We start from the raw sequence: 13,728 nt of genomic DNA on the forward strand, positions 1-13,728 counted from the left end.
CAAATAAGCTTTAAATATTTTCTAAGCATTTATGACATGTTTTAACTACACTGCTGCCATGTCCAGGCTGGGCTTTTGGAGCTGCTGACTCAAGGCACATGCTGGGGACAGTCCTTGAGTAGCAAGGGATGAAAGATTGGGCAGAATGAGTTGTCCTGGACTTTTCATATCCAGACCTTGTTTGCTGTTTTGTTCTCCTTCAAATATAGACTTGGAAAAGAAAAAAAGGGGCCATTTTGGGTGCATGAAGTGAAAGCATCAAAACACTTTCAACTAAGCTTCCTAATGAGGATTTTGTTATTAAAAACATTCTCTCCGAGAGGCTGCCCAGTCCGGGGTCCTAATCACTGGGGTGGGAGTCAGGAACCCTGCGTTTTAGTCCTGGCTCCACTTCGAACAGGCTACATCACCACCCTTCCTTTTGTGTAAACTGGAGGACTGCCTACTCAGCTCACAAGGGCATTGAAAGGGTATATTAAAACATGTTTACACGAGGTGTCTGGACAGCACAATGCCAAGCAGTTTTCTCAGGAAGAAATTTTGGCTCAGCAAGAGAGCTGAGAACTGTGCAGGGGCAGGATACAGTTTGTTGACTCTGCTGAGGTAAGTACATGATCAAGCCCAGACATTCCTGATTAATTGATAATGTTGTCCCTACTGTACTGCTTCGTTTGGATTTTTTTTTTTTTTTTTTTGGAGAAGCTAAGTGCTTCTGCTGCTTTTCACAGGCACCTAAAACAGCAGAGGCAAAGACGTTGCCTGAAAGTTACTTTTACTACACGTGTTTAAGAACGTGGTGGAAGAAAAGAGCACTGCTGGCCAGCAAACTGAGTTGGTATTTTTCTGCTACATGTTCTTGAATTCATTCAATGCACCTCTTTTGAAAAATAAAGTTACCCGGAGAGGCAGTTACTTCATGTTGTTCAGGAGTGATTTCTGATGGGAAACCCTGATAGCCAGGCTAGGAAATATAAAGCTGACTTCTCAGCACCTAAAGCAGCTTTCCAAGCAGTACAGTCTCTCTGGATGTGTTATATGGCAGTGTCACGTGGCAAAGAAGGCTACAGACAGACTCTGGGGGCGAGTGCTGTCCCCAGCTCTTCCACTACTTGGTGCCTCTGTTTTCCACTCCCGGCCCTTGGTTAGACTGGAAGCTCCTTAGGGCTCCTTTTCCCCAGGTGGCGCAGACAGCCCCTTCCAGACCTATATTCTTAAGTATTTGGGCAATGCCTGTCTCATTTTGGTGAGATCATGAGGCATTGCTATCATATCGTAACCCCTGTGTTTATCAAACAATTTCTGCTTCCTGACTTGTCAGGTTGATTTAAGGAATCAGTACAAGTCAGCTATCTGAACATGTGCTTAGTAATCTTACTTGGCTTTTTCCAGTAACTTTACTCCTTCTTCTTTCCTGCCATTGTCTAGGTACAGCACAGCAAGCTCAAGCAGGGCATTTGGAATTAGATAGTGGTCGTACTTTATCTTCTTTTCACTGGAAGAGGAAGAGAAGCATTATTAACGAGCAGTTCATGCTGAAGTTTTCTCTCATTAATAGTTCCAACTACAAATCACCAGAACAACTGAGTTTCAGAGAAATAATCCATGTCACTATGATGGTCATCACCCTCCCTATCTTAAGACAAGTCCTAGGTTATTCAATGAGTGCTCTGTTCTGCACGGTGATATGGGACCAACCTTACACATGTAACTCTTCTTAGCAGGAGAGTAAAAAAGGTGGTGGCTCTCTAAGGGCAAGTCTACAGTGTCAAAGGACCAGACGGGGGAGTACTGCAGTATGGCATGCCAGGCCTGGTTGGTACATGCTATACCCCAAATAAAGGTAATGTAGATGTCTTACTGCCTTAGCCCAGGAGAGTGGGATTGTCCAGGTGTACACTAAGGCAGATGTCAGCCCCAAGGTGTGCCCGGTTTCACTGGCACCCCAATGTCTCTTTCACAGCAAAGACCTGCTCATCCACAGAATAAGTTTTGCCCACGTGCTGCCAGGATGAGATGCTGTTCGCTGAGGATTGTGCAACTATTTGGTTCTTTGACTCTGGCTCTCACCTAGATAGACTTCAGTATACCCATGACTGAGTGGGAAAAAAATAAGACCTCCTCATCTTCCTCATGACTGGGTGAGAAAAAATAAAAGTGGTGCTATCCTTTAAAAATCACCCACTTGAAGGTCTCAGATCTTTCTTATACGGAGAAAGAGATGGGTAACAATACTGGCATTTACATCTTCGCGTCTGGAATTGTGAGCTAGTGAGAAACTATTATTTCAGGCACTCTGCAATCTCCCTTTGGTCTAGTCTTCATCATGATAAAAAGGGTTTTTTTCTTAACTCAAGTTAGCTAACTGGAGGTAAAATCTTAGTGAAGACAAAGCACTGCAGTTTTCACACAAGTGAATAGGTTGAGTTAAAATTTATGTGGGGGCCTTTTCTTTTACAGCTGTGAGAATCTCATTAGGGCAGTTTGTGAAAACAACAAATTCCTTCGTCTTTGCTGGGATTTTATCATGTAGTAGCAGACACACACTAAAAAACATCTTTTTTTCCCTTTGTTGCTGAAGGCAAAGTCTTAGCTGCTTTAAAGTTGGGTTTCTCATTAAAGCTTGCCTTTAAGGCAGTATCAGGTTCTACTGAGCTGCTTACACCCATGCTGTTTACACTATAAACATGTCATCCTTGGAGCAGGATCGGCTGTGCCGGGATGTGTCCCAGCAGAGCTTTTCCACTTCGCTGGGTGACAGAGACATTGCCCGATATTCCAAACTGGGGCACTGCAGCAAGACATGCACACCCAGAGAATCCCCTGCTGAGAGACTCCCTGGGCGTGCCTCTGCAAGCAGGGAAACCCAGGCAGGTGCTCTCAGGGCTTCAGGGGCCTGGTCCTGCAGGAGAATTCCCAGCCTGGGGTGGCTGGAGAGCACAAGCAGCTCTGGGCTGCTCGTGATCTCCCTCCATAAAACAAACATATCTGCTGCAAAAAAACCCCAGCACCAACGTTTATTGTTGTGGCCACCGGTTGTTATACAGACCTCAAGAGACCAGCTAGTCCAGCCCAATCTATAGGCATGATCACTCCGGTCTGAACTTTTCTGGATAAACATCTGCACAGTCTGTTCTTAAATGCTTGACAGAAGCACGGTGAGATTAAAGCCCCAGTTCTGCTGCTTAGGCAGGCAGCCCTCACCATTTAGGAAACACTGCCTGGAAGCAGTGCCCCACACTGAACAAGCTGCAGGCTCTGGGTCAGCAGCCTGAAAAGAGCCTAGAAAATCAGTTTCTTTCACAAAACTCCAGAAAATAAAATTTGGTAAGAGAAAAGCGAAGAGTGTGTTCACTTGCGAGCAGTCTGGAACATCGCAGTCGAGATACGTTCTCCCCATCTGCCATTTCAAAATTCTTCCAGTGGAAAAGCTCTGCAAGCATCCGTATCTCAACAGTCTCGGTCGGCTGCATTAAAATGAGATTCCCCTCCAGACAACAAAATTAAAATGGGACTAAGGGATTACAGGTTTACTGTGGCTCAAGGATTCTCTGTCTAACGTGCTCACGCACAATGTTTTTCCTATCTGCCTGCCTTGCAAATTCAGTCAAGCTGGGTTCTTCCCTTTTCACACAGAATCCCACACAGGCTCCGCAGAACAAAATTATGCCCCGAGTGGCACCTTCGCTTTCAGTGGGTTTGTACCGCTACAAACAATTCTGTTGAAAAAGCACAAGAAATAATGGAATCCCACTCTTTCACACTCAGTTGTGTTGACTCTGCAAGGCTAACAGAAGAGAAAATGGCATAAAAGCACTTTTGTCACTGAAGTCAGCAGATGGAACTCTCAATACACAGACTGCAGATCTGCTGAGTAAAATAGTGGCGTTTTCACATGACTTACAGAACAGAACTCCACTCTCAGGACTTGACAGCTTGAGGACATGGACAAATGATGCGTTTGTGCCCGTGTAATCAGTTTTACGTTATGTTTGTGTAATCAGCATTCTGCCACTGTAAAAAAGTAGCAGACAGATGAAGTTACCCCAGTTTAAGGGTTTACATCACTCAGTCCAGTGGAAAATTTAACCCTGAAATAATCAGGATAAAAACGTATTGATATAATCATTGGTTTAGGCATCATCTTTTTGTGCCCAACCTTGGGAAGCCATTTGCTAAAGGCAAACAGGTTATTACTGCTGCCCAGAAGCAAGGAACAACAACAGCTACCTACTACGTGAGATACCCTTCAAGAGCTGCATGTATGTCTATTCCTAATCCTGGTACAGGAAACCCTCGCTATTTGTGGGTTTGGCATTTGTGGTTTCAAATATTCGTGAATGCTGAACCTGTATCTTAAATACACTTAAAGGAGCTCCTCAGGAGCTCTGCGCTTGCCACCGCCGGGCTCCCACCGCTGCCGTCGCCAGCACAGCCGTGCCCCCACAGCCGCCGGGGGTACTGCATTCACGAACACAGTGCCTTATTCACGGATTTTGCCATTCGCAGGGGATATGAGAACGTCTCCCCCGCGAATGGCAAGGGTCTCCTGTATAAGTTACATTGGTATACAAAAACGATGTAAATTATCACAGGGTACATGTTTGTCTGTCCATTCCCAGAGGCTACAAATCATGCAGGACTTCTTAGGATTCTCCTGTCTACAAAACTTACTTCATATGGATGTAGGTAAAATGATCTTCAGCCTCTGAAATCTTGCCCAAGTGCTTGAGACATAAACCCTTCAACAGCTTTATTAAACACTGGTCATCTGGTAGTAATTCTGTAGCTACAAGATAAAATACATACTTGGAAGTTAGAAGGCATATCTCAAAATCTTTTTTCAAACAGCTGGAGATCTTCAGAGCAGTAATACTTACTTATCTGTATCAAAACAGTGTCCATCTGGCCTGTTCAGGACAGGACCTTTTGGATTAGGTCATCAAATCCAGTCTCCTGTTATAGCAGACAATCACAACACTTGGAAAGGAAGGGGTGGGTAAATTCAATTCAAATGGAATTCTTCAGCGAAACAAGTGTTGGAAACATGATCTCATCATCAAGAACTCTTTATTCTGCCAAAGCAACACATGAAAGACACCATGGTTGCACTCCTGCTCAAAACACTGGCACCTGACTGACCATGTCATAGTGCATGCCTGGGACCATCGTGACATCCGAATCACCAGAGCTGTGACCGGCGCAGATGACTGCTGGACAGATCATCATCTGATACTTCCCATCATGTTCATTTGTATCACCCCCAAGACAATGAAAATAAAAGAAGCACACCAAGAAAGTGGTTCAATATTGAGTGTGTGAAAGACCCTGCCAAAAGGAAACATCTTCAGCAGTGAAAAATTCCCTGATACTCTTGGTACATCAATCATTGGGAGAGTCTCAAGAAAAGTACCTGTGAGGTTGGCAAAGAATCTCTAGGTTTCTCCACATCAGGAATGGTTCGCTGAGAATCCAGAAATATCAGGAACGGTTTGATGAGACTGACAGGGAAATGCAAGCTTTCGCTGACAGAAAAAGGCAGGCCTTCAAAGCCTGGCAGAATGGCATCAACTCCAAACAGAAGCAAGATGCTTATTGCCACATCAAAGCCAAGACCCAGAGGAAAAGTTAAGGGCAGAAGATCAAGTGGTGCAGAGGTGGGCAATTATTTGGGCTGGAGGGCCACTTAATGAGTTTTGGTGAGCTGTCGGGGCTGAGAGAGGGAAGGAGGGCAGTGGGAGATGCCAACTGAGCTGTCCAGCCCACTGCCCACCACCAGGAGCCTGAGGAGGGAGGGCTGCACCTTGCGCCGCTCTTCTCTGCCACAGCCAGGGCCAGGGGACACAGCGCGCAGACTCCTCCACCCCCCATATCCATCCCCCCTACCCCAGCCCGACTTCCTGTTGGCGCTGCACAGTTCTGGCATCATGGCACTGGCAGCCAGGCCTGCACATGATGGGATGTGATGCAGTGTGCCAAACAGGTGTCCTGCTCGCCCCTCCCACCACACTGACCCATTGCCACCATGCCACACTAAGGAAGTCGGGGGTGGCTGCCCCAGGCCGAGCCCCACCTGAAGCCGACACAGACTCGCCTCCTAGCGATGCTGTGACAGCAGCAGCTCCTTGCAACGGGTGGGAAGGCTACTTGGTGCACTGCAGAACGGAGCAGCTCAACCCTCCCTCTTCAGACTCCCAGCATCAGCCAGCAGGACTAATAGGATCAGTTGGCGGGCCAGATATGGTCTGCATTTTGCCCACCCCTGAAGTAGTGGGAGGACAAAGCAAAAGAGATTCAACAGTTTCTCGACAGCCGAAACACATATAGTTTCTTTAGCACAAACAAAACTATCTATGGGCCAAACATACAAGGAGCTGTCCCTCAGAGGTCCAAGGAACAACACTCTTTAAGGACAGGTGTACCATCAAGGTATGGCAGAAAAAGGACTTTTAAGATATCCTGAACTGAGTTTCTAATTTCAAAGACAATACCACTGAAGCCATGTCACAACATCCCATTAAGAACTACCTTGCAGGTGCACCAACTTATCAAGAGGCCTTGAAAGCCACTAAGCAGATGAACAACAAAGCATGTGGTTGTGATGGAATATCAGCTGAAATTTAACAGCAAGATGGGAAAAAACTTCAGTCCTGTGGTTGTTTTTCATCAGTCCCGTGGGACACCCCTGCCCACTGTGGGTCAGGGAGGCCTGGGTGAGGGAGATTCCTTTCCATCCATCCAAGCTGACCTCGTGAAGGAACACCTTGACAGGCTGGATACCTTCAAGTCCACCGGCCCTGATGGGTTACACCCAAGGGTACTCAAGGAGCTGGCGAGCATCATAGCTCAGTCCTTGGCACAGATCTTTGAGAATTCCTGGTGCTCTGGTGTAGTGCCCGAAGACTGGAAGAAGGCCAATGTGGTGCCAATCTTCAAGAAATGGAGGAAAGTGGATCTGGCAAACTACAAGCCCATCAGCCTGACCTCTATCCTGGGGAAGGTCTTGGAAAAGATTATCAAAGGGTTCATCCTTAACAGACTAGCTGACGACAACACCCTGAGGGATAGCCAGCACGGGTTTGTTGTGGGTAGGCCTTGTTTGACCAATCTCATTTCCTTTTATGACCAGGTGACCTATCACCTGGAAAAGAGGGAACAGTTTGATGTTGTATATCTTGACTTTAAAAAAGCCTTTGATCTGGTATCCCATTATCACCTCTTGGCAAAACTGGCTAACTGGCCTCGACCTCACCACGATCCGCTGGCTGGGGAACTGGCTCCACGGTAGGACCCAGAGGGTGGTGGTCAACAGGAGCCAATCATCATGGTGCGCAGTCACCAGTGGGGTCCTTCAAGGCTCTGTCCTTGGGCCTATACTGTTTAACATCTTCATCAATGATGTGGACATTGGTGTCAGAAGCGGACTGGCCAAGTTTGCCAACAACACCAAGCTCTGGGGTAAAGTGTCCACACATATCACGCTGTGTCCACCTGAGGACAGGAGGGTGATCCAGGCAGATCTTGACAGGCTCATGAAATGGGCGGACGAGAACCTGACAGTGTTCAACACTGAAAAATGTAAGGTTCTGCACCTTGGGAGGAAAAACCTGCAGCATGGTTATAGGCTCAGCAGTGGTACGCTGGTTAGCACTACAGATGAAAGGGACTTGGGGGGTCATGGTTGACCACAAGATGAACATGAGCCTGCAGTGTGATGCTGCAGCTAGTAAAGCAAGCAAAATGCTTGCTTGCATCCATAGATGCTTCTCAAGCAAATCCCGGGACGTCATTCTCCCGTTGTACTTGGGAGGCCGCAGCTGGAGTGCTGCATCCAGTTTTGGGCTGCACAATTCAAAAAGGATGTGGAGAAGCTTGAGAGAGTCCAGAGAAGAACCACGTGCATGGTCAGAGGTCAAGAAAACAGACCTTATGATGAGAGGCTGAGAGCCATGGGGCTCTTTAGCCTGGAAAAGCGCAGGCTCAGGGGTGATCTGGTGGCTGCCTATAAGTTTATCAGCGGTGTTCATCAGGATCTGGGGGAACATCTGCTCAGCAGAGCGCCCCAAGGGATGACAAGATCGAATGGTCACAAGCTCTGCCGCGACTGATTCAGGCTGGACATAAGGAAGAACTTCTTTACTGTCCGAGCCCCCAGGGTTTAGAATAGATTGCCACCGGAGGCGGCTCAAGCACCCACTCTGAATGCCTTCAAGACACATTTGGATGCTTATCTTGCTGGGAATCCTATGATCCCTGCTGAATTCCTGCCCATGAGGCAGGGGGCTGGACTCGATGATCCCCCAGGGTCCCTTCCAGCCCAAATGTCTATGAAATCTATGAACTCTTTCATCAACTACACATTGTTATTATCAAAATCTGGAAAATAAATTCCCAGTGACTTGAGTGATGCCAGAACTGTTACCATATTCAAGAAAGGAGATAGATCAGATTGGAGAAATGATCATGGTATTCCTTCCTCCTCACAGCTGGAGATCAAGATCTGTACCTGTATTCTCCTCAAGAGACTCACTTTCCTTGCCAAGGAGATTCTATCCAAATCCCAATGTGGTTTCAGACCACTCACAGGTACAACTGATGTGATCTTTGTTGCTATACAGCTGTAGAAGTAGTAAAGATTTTGGTGTTGTTCACAGCCTATGGCCTTCCTTGACCTAAGACCTTTGATTCAAATCAGTAGAAAGGCCCTTTGGAAGATCCTGATGAGATCTGAATGCCCACCAAAATTTGTTACCATTATCAGACTTCTTCACAACAACAGGACAGGAATTATCCTAAGCAATGCCTCAGAAATGCAGATATCAAATTCACCCAAGGAACCTTGTCTGCCTGTGTCCTTAGACCAACACAGCTACAACCTACATCCCTTCCTTATTAAAACTGGAATCAAGAAATGCTGTGTACACCAAGGAGTGCACCAATACTCTTCTCCATCTCTATCACAACTATTCCACATCTCATTCCTCAGACGTTTCTGAAATCATGCCTTTGATTATCATGACACAGGGCCTAAACTCAACTTGTCTACCAGGCGGTTGTGATCCCTACCCTGCTGTATGGGTGTGAAACTTGGATGACATAGGAAACGCCTGAAAGCTTTCAAATGTTACCATCAGTGGTGTTTGGAAAATCCTCCATATCAATTGGAAGGAGAGAAGAACAAATGCCAATATTCTGGTTCAAGCAAACACCTCTAGTGTTAGCACCATGTTGATACAGCACCAGTTCATCATGTGATAATGATGCCTGACAACCAGCTCCCAAAACAGGTCCTAAAATCCCAACTCACCAATGATCACTGCTTCAGAGGTGGGCAAAAGAAGAAAGTCAAGAACACCTTGAAAGCCAATCTGAAAAAGTGTAATATTAACATCAATACCTGGGAGACTAAAGTAGTGAATTGTCCCCTGTGGTGCCAAGATGTATGACAAAGTCTCAGTCATTTTAAGCAAACTCACCTCGCTAGGGAGGTGGACAGATGAAACAACGGAAAGAGCTGTGACCTGACATCACCAGGATCTACTCCTTATTCCGGGAACGATTTGTCAGACCTGCAGTTGAGCTTGTGGATCTCAGATTGAGTTCCTCAGTCATCTATGGACTCACTGATGACTTCCCTATTTACTGGAAGACTGTCATCCTCACATCAAGGGTCTGATGATGAGATGTTCCAGATCTTCACAGCTCTGGTGGTTAGAAACCACCTTCTGATTTATTCATGGTCAGTTTACATCTATTTGTTCTGTGCCAACATTGTCCTTTAATTTTAATGGTTCTTCTCATTCCCTCCAGCATTATTTCTCCTCCCCAGTGTATTTATAGAGAGCAACTGAATTCCCCATGGTCTTTTAATCTCCTCTCACTGCCATCCCATTTCTGTGCACTCAGATCAATAAATAAATATCATTTTAGTGATCCCTACCACCTATGTTAGCAATACAATAGTATGCTGCTATTTAAATAGGTATTGTCAACAACAAAAAATCAAGGTTAAACTGAAAGAAATTAAATGAAAAACAATCTGTTTCTAGTATCTCCTTTGTGCATGAGACAGGACTTTCTTTGCAGTCAGCCACGGGTGCCCTACTGGACTATATTGGTTTTCCCACACAGCAACAAGAAGGCAAACTTCAAACAACGTCTCTAAGTTGGAGACTGTTTTAAAAGCTCATTTTCCAGACTGAATTATTAGTATAACTAGGTACTCTTGGAGGGAAAGAAAGCTCCAGCTGGAGAGATGTCAATAATTCTTACCCTGACTGAAAGGGCCCGAAGACAGCAGAGATTGCGTTCTCGGTTTTTAGGGCCTACGGTCAAGTGGACTACAGGTTTGCTAGATAACCAAAGGATACCTTCTAGACAATCTAGAACTGCATTAATGGTGTGCTCCAGATTATATGAGCAAGCTCGCTCTTGTCATTGGATTAGTATGTTTGACTGGATCAAATTCCTCTTTAGCTATTCCATTGTAAGTATCTGCTTAAGTTAGATTGGTAGTTACCTGGTTGGCTTGCTAATGATGCTTCTGCCTTGGTTAAAGTCTCCAACATGCCTTCTGTTAGGTCAGGACATTTTCCAATGACAGCATAACCATTCCAGATATACATCATTTCCTAAGAGAAACCATAGAACATGAACCTCATCAATCTGGCAGTAAAGAGATGGAGTTAGCAAATTTAGATTTTCTCAACAAAGTGCAAAAAATATCATGTTTCTTTTACTAGAAGCAGATATTACTGATAATATGTTCTCAATGTGATTGATCATTGTGAGCATTTTTTTTGGAAGAGATTTACGAAGCCCCATGTAATCCAACTCTACGCCAGTGCAGATCACTGAGTAAAACATCAACCCCATCTCTGTAGTTGATAAGGACAGCTACCAAGTTGAGAGACTGAAGGAATAGATAACTCAAAGACTGCATCCCTTGATTAATTTCCCTTGGTCTGCGGTTCTAATGAAGACCAGGTTATTAATAACTAATAGTTATGCCTTATTAGTTCCTCAAATCCACCAGTCTTTACACTAACCTACAGAATTCTAGAACATGGATATATTTCTTTATTAAATCTCTGGGGTTTGTTTAAAAAAAATTATGGAAAGCATCTCTTTCTTATTAAATTGTGTAAATTTGGGAGATACATTCTACTGAACCCAACTGGTTTAATTTCTATCTGATTCTACATGGCTTTTCCATGAGTGTGGTTCACTGGGTTCTACTGTTCCCTTCCAACTTCTCATATAAGATGTGACCATCGCAACAACCATTACAACTAGCACTAGAAGCAAAGTTAAGGAAGGAACCATCATGCAGACTTACTACAACTTCCCATTCCACATTTTCCAAAAGCTTTTCTTAATTTGAGTGTCATAATGTAAATGGCTCTCATTCCTCAGCATCTGTATAACAGTAGTTTCATTCAAGAGCTGTCTGTATAGGAAAACATTAATTTAGGTGGATTACGCAGTGCTTAATGCAAGAGCACTCCTGCTTTAGCTGAGCTATTCTGCAATGATACTGGAGGCTATGCTGTACTTATACTTGTCCCGAGTGAAGATTCAGTTACTAAGATGGGTAAAAAATGTTCTCAGACTGCATTCCATACATTAAATCAAAATATTTTAGGCTAAATCTAAGTTAACAACCTACTTCTCACCAGCTAATTCCTTCACATGCAATGAAGTCCTAGAATTGACAGCAGCTCAGTTAAAATCTGTCCCACAAATCCCCTGGTGTTTAACTGTTAGGGAGTGCCACCTGCTGCCTTGAGAGTGGAACTGCAGAAGAAGGAAACCGAAGATAGACTGTTCCAATCCGCACTCAGCTACTGTCAGGGGGCATGGACAGACGTAACAATTCAAACATTTCAAAGGGCCCTCTGTACATGTGTGAAACAATTCTCAGAATGGCTAAAGGGCTCCAGAGGAGGATCTTTTTATATGAAGTACTATGTTGGAGTGCAGATATAGGTTGTAGTCGCGTTGGTCTAAGAAACAGAGACAAATAAAACTATTGGGCTAAAGGCAATATCTTCTAGAGAGCTTCACTTTTTGTTACTTCTGGGCAGGCACAGGGGACCCATAGGTCCTCCAGCATCCCACAGTGCTCTGCTCTCTTCCTGTTTTCCAGTGCCAGGTGCTCCAGCCCCAGCCCCCTCTACCTCTCCACTAGAAGGAGAGGGGGAAAGGACAGGTTCTGGGAATCTGGGACTGGAATTCCTGCAGCAGGAGCCTCACACCACAACCAGAGGTGTGCTGGGGTTCCCAGCATAGGCAGCAATCCCAGCATTATAGTGCATTGCATTCCCTGCACATCGCTGCTCTGACCCCTCCAACAGACCCCACACACCCATGCTGTCTCCAGAGCTTGGTTCTTCAGTTCCCCCCACACCAATCCTTTTCTACCTCTCTGCTCCTGAGAGGGGGAGAGGAGAAGAGAGGCGAGGCTGGGGGATTGGGAGCTGGAGCCTGGTTTTCCCAGCAGTAGGGCACTCCCCATCTCTGCCACATACCTGCATGCCTCTGGCTGCCCTCATCTCCCAGACTCCTGCTAGATCCAGAATCTCCTCCCCCAGGCCTTCAACTTCTGTGCCCCCACCACTCCTGCCAATAGAGGCAGGATTCTGGCTTTCCATCCCCCAATTCTGCACCCTCCTTGTCCCTGCAGCCTCCTCTAGTGCCTCTAAGCTGAAGAACAAGCATCTGCCACAGCAATTTTGAATCATCCCAGCTGGGGTTGAGAAAGGGGCTGCATGTTTCAACTGCTATGTCTGTCCACAGGTACAGCTCTCTTAGTCAAGAATGCTGATGTTAAAAGTAGCACTTAGCAAACTCAGAAAAGTCAGTTCTCACCTGTTCTCCAAGAATTAAATTTCATGGAAGCTGTGGGCCCCATGAATGAGTCCCCAGAACAGACATTTTCAACTGACCTTACTGAAAATCAGCCAGTATTCTCAGGACATATATCCACTCTACACAGCCCTTATCTGGGCTGGCTTGCAAAGAGCTGGACTGGTTTTGTCTTGCCAGCCACAGATACATGCTTATCTTACAAACTCAGCCTGCAACAGTCAGAGCCAGGTTGATAAGACTCGGAATGACAAGTTCTACCAGTTCAGGCATGCTTCGATGCTCGTTCTCTCTAGCTGTACCTGAACTGCTTTCGCACATGGAACACATCTACTACACGGACCCCAAAGCAAATACACTAAGACACAATGGAGGCAAAGCTCTGGAGGGTATTTCAGTCTGAAACCTGAAATAGCGAGTTGCACATGCAATACATTTGTACACGACAAGCTTAACTCCTTATGGCCAGTGCCATGTTCTTTGCGTTAATCAGCCTGTGTTCAGGGAGCAGACCAGTCTCCTGCAGTGGTTTCAAGTTGGTAACCTAAGAGGCTGACATTCTAAATATCTCATATGTGTTCATATATTTTGAGCTACAGGCAAATATAGGAAGGTCAAAAAAAAATGTATCCTGCCTACCAGAGGTGGCACAGGCAAAGGGACGAGGTTTGAGGGAAGGTAGCGTCGAGATTTCCGAATGGCAAACTTCTCTGTAGGCAGCGACTTCCCTGCGATTTTCAGTTTCAAACCAGGCACGCTCCTGAAAAATTAAGAACAGTATTAACAATTGTTTGGGCCCCTGCCACATTTTTTACTTCTGGATATCAGGAAAAAACCACTCAAACCAATGAGGAAACAATGCTC

General features: G+C 45.5%; 2 protein-coding genes across 9 annotated transcripts in view; one reads left to right on the plus strand and one right to left on the minus strand.

The window, feature by feature from the left end:
• The window catches only part of RNF11 (ring finger protein 11), a 41,813-nt gene extending 39,636 nt beyond the window's left edge, over positions 1–2,177 (plus strand). The window contains exons 6-7 of the mRNA XM_025206089.1: positions 729–831; positions 1,426–2,177. The gene's annotated coding sequence lies outside the window, so the exon portion shown is untranslated. The remainder of the gene's footprint in view (positions 1–728; positions 832–1,425) is intronic.
• The window catches only part of TTC39A (tetratricopeptide repeat domain 39A), a 122,492-nt gene that overhangs the window by 7,668 nt on the left and 101,096 nt on the right, over positions 1–13,728 (minus strand). For all 8 annotated transcript variants that reach the window (XM_025206086.1, XM_006025315.2, XM_006025316.2 and 5 more), the window contains 4 exons: positions 13,504–13,624; positions 10,517–10,628; positions 4,672–4,786; positions 1,376–1,492 (listed from right to left, as the gene is read on the minus strand). In XM_025206086.1, the coding sequence (XP_025061871.1) occupies positions 1,376–1,492; positions 4,672–4,786; positions 10,517–10,628; positions 13,504–13,624 (465 nt within the window). The remainder of the gene's footprint in view (positions 1–1,375; positions 1,493–4,671; positions 4,787–10,516; positions 10,629–13,503; positions 13,625–13,728) is intronic.

The sequence above is a fragment of the Alligator sinensis genome, unplaced genomic scaffold, assembly GCF_000455745.1.
Source record: "Alligator sinensis unplaced genomic scaffold, ASM45574v1 scaffold256_1, whole genome shotgun sequence".
In the NCBI taxonomy this organism is placed as follows: domain Eukaryota; kingdom Metazoa; phylum Chordata; order Crocodylia; family Alligatoridae; genus Alligator; species Alligator sinensis.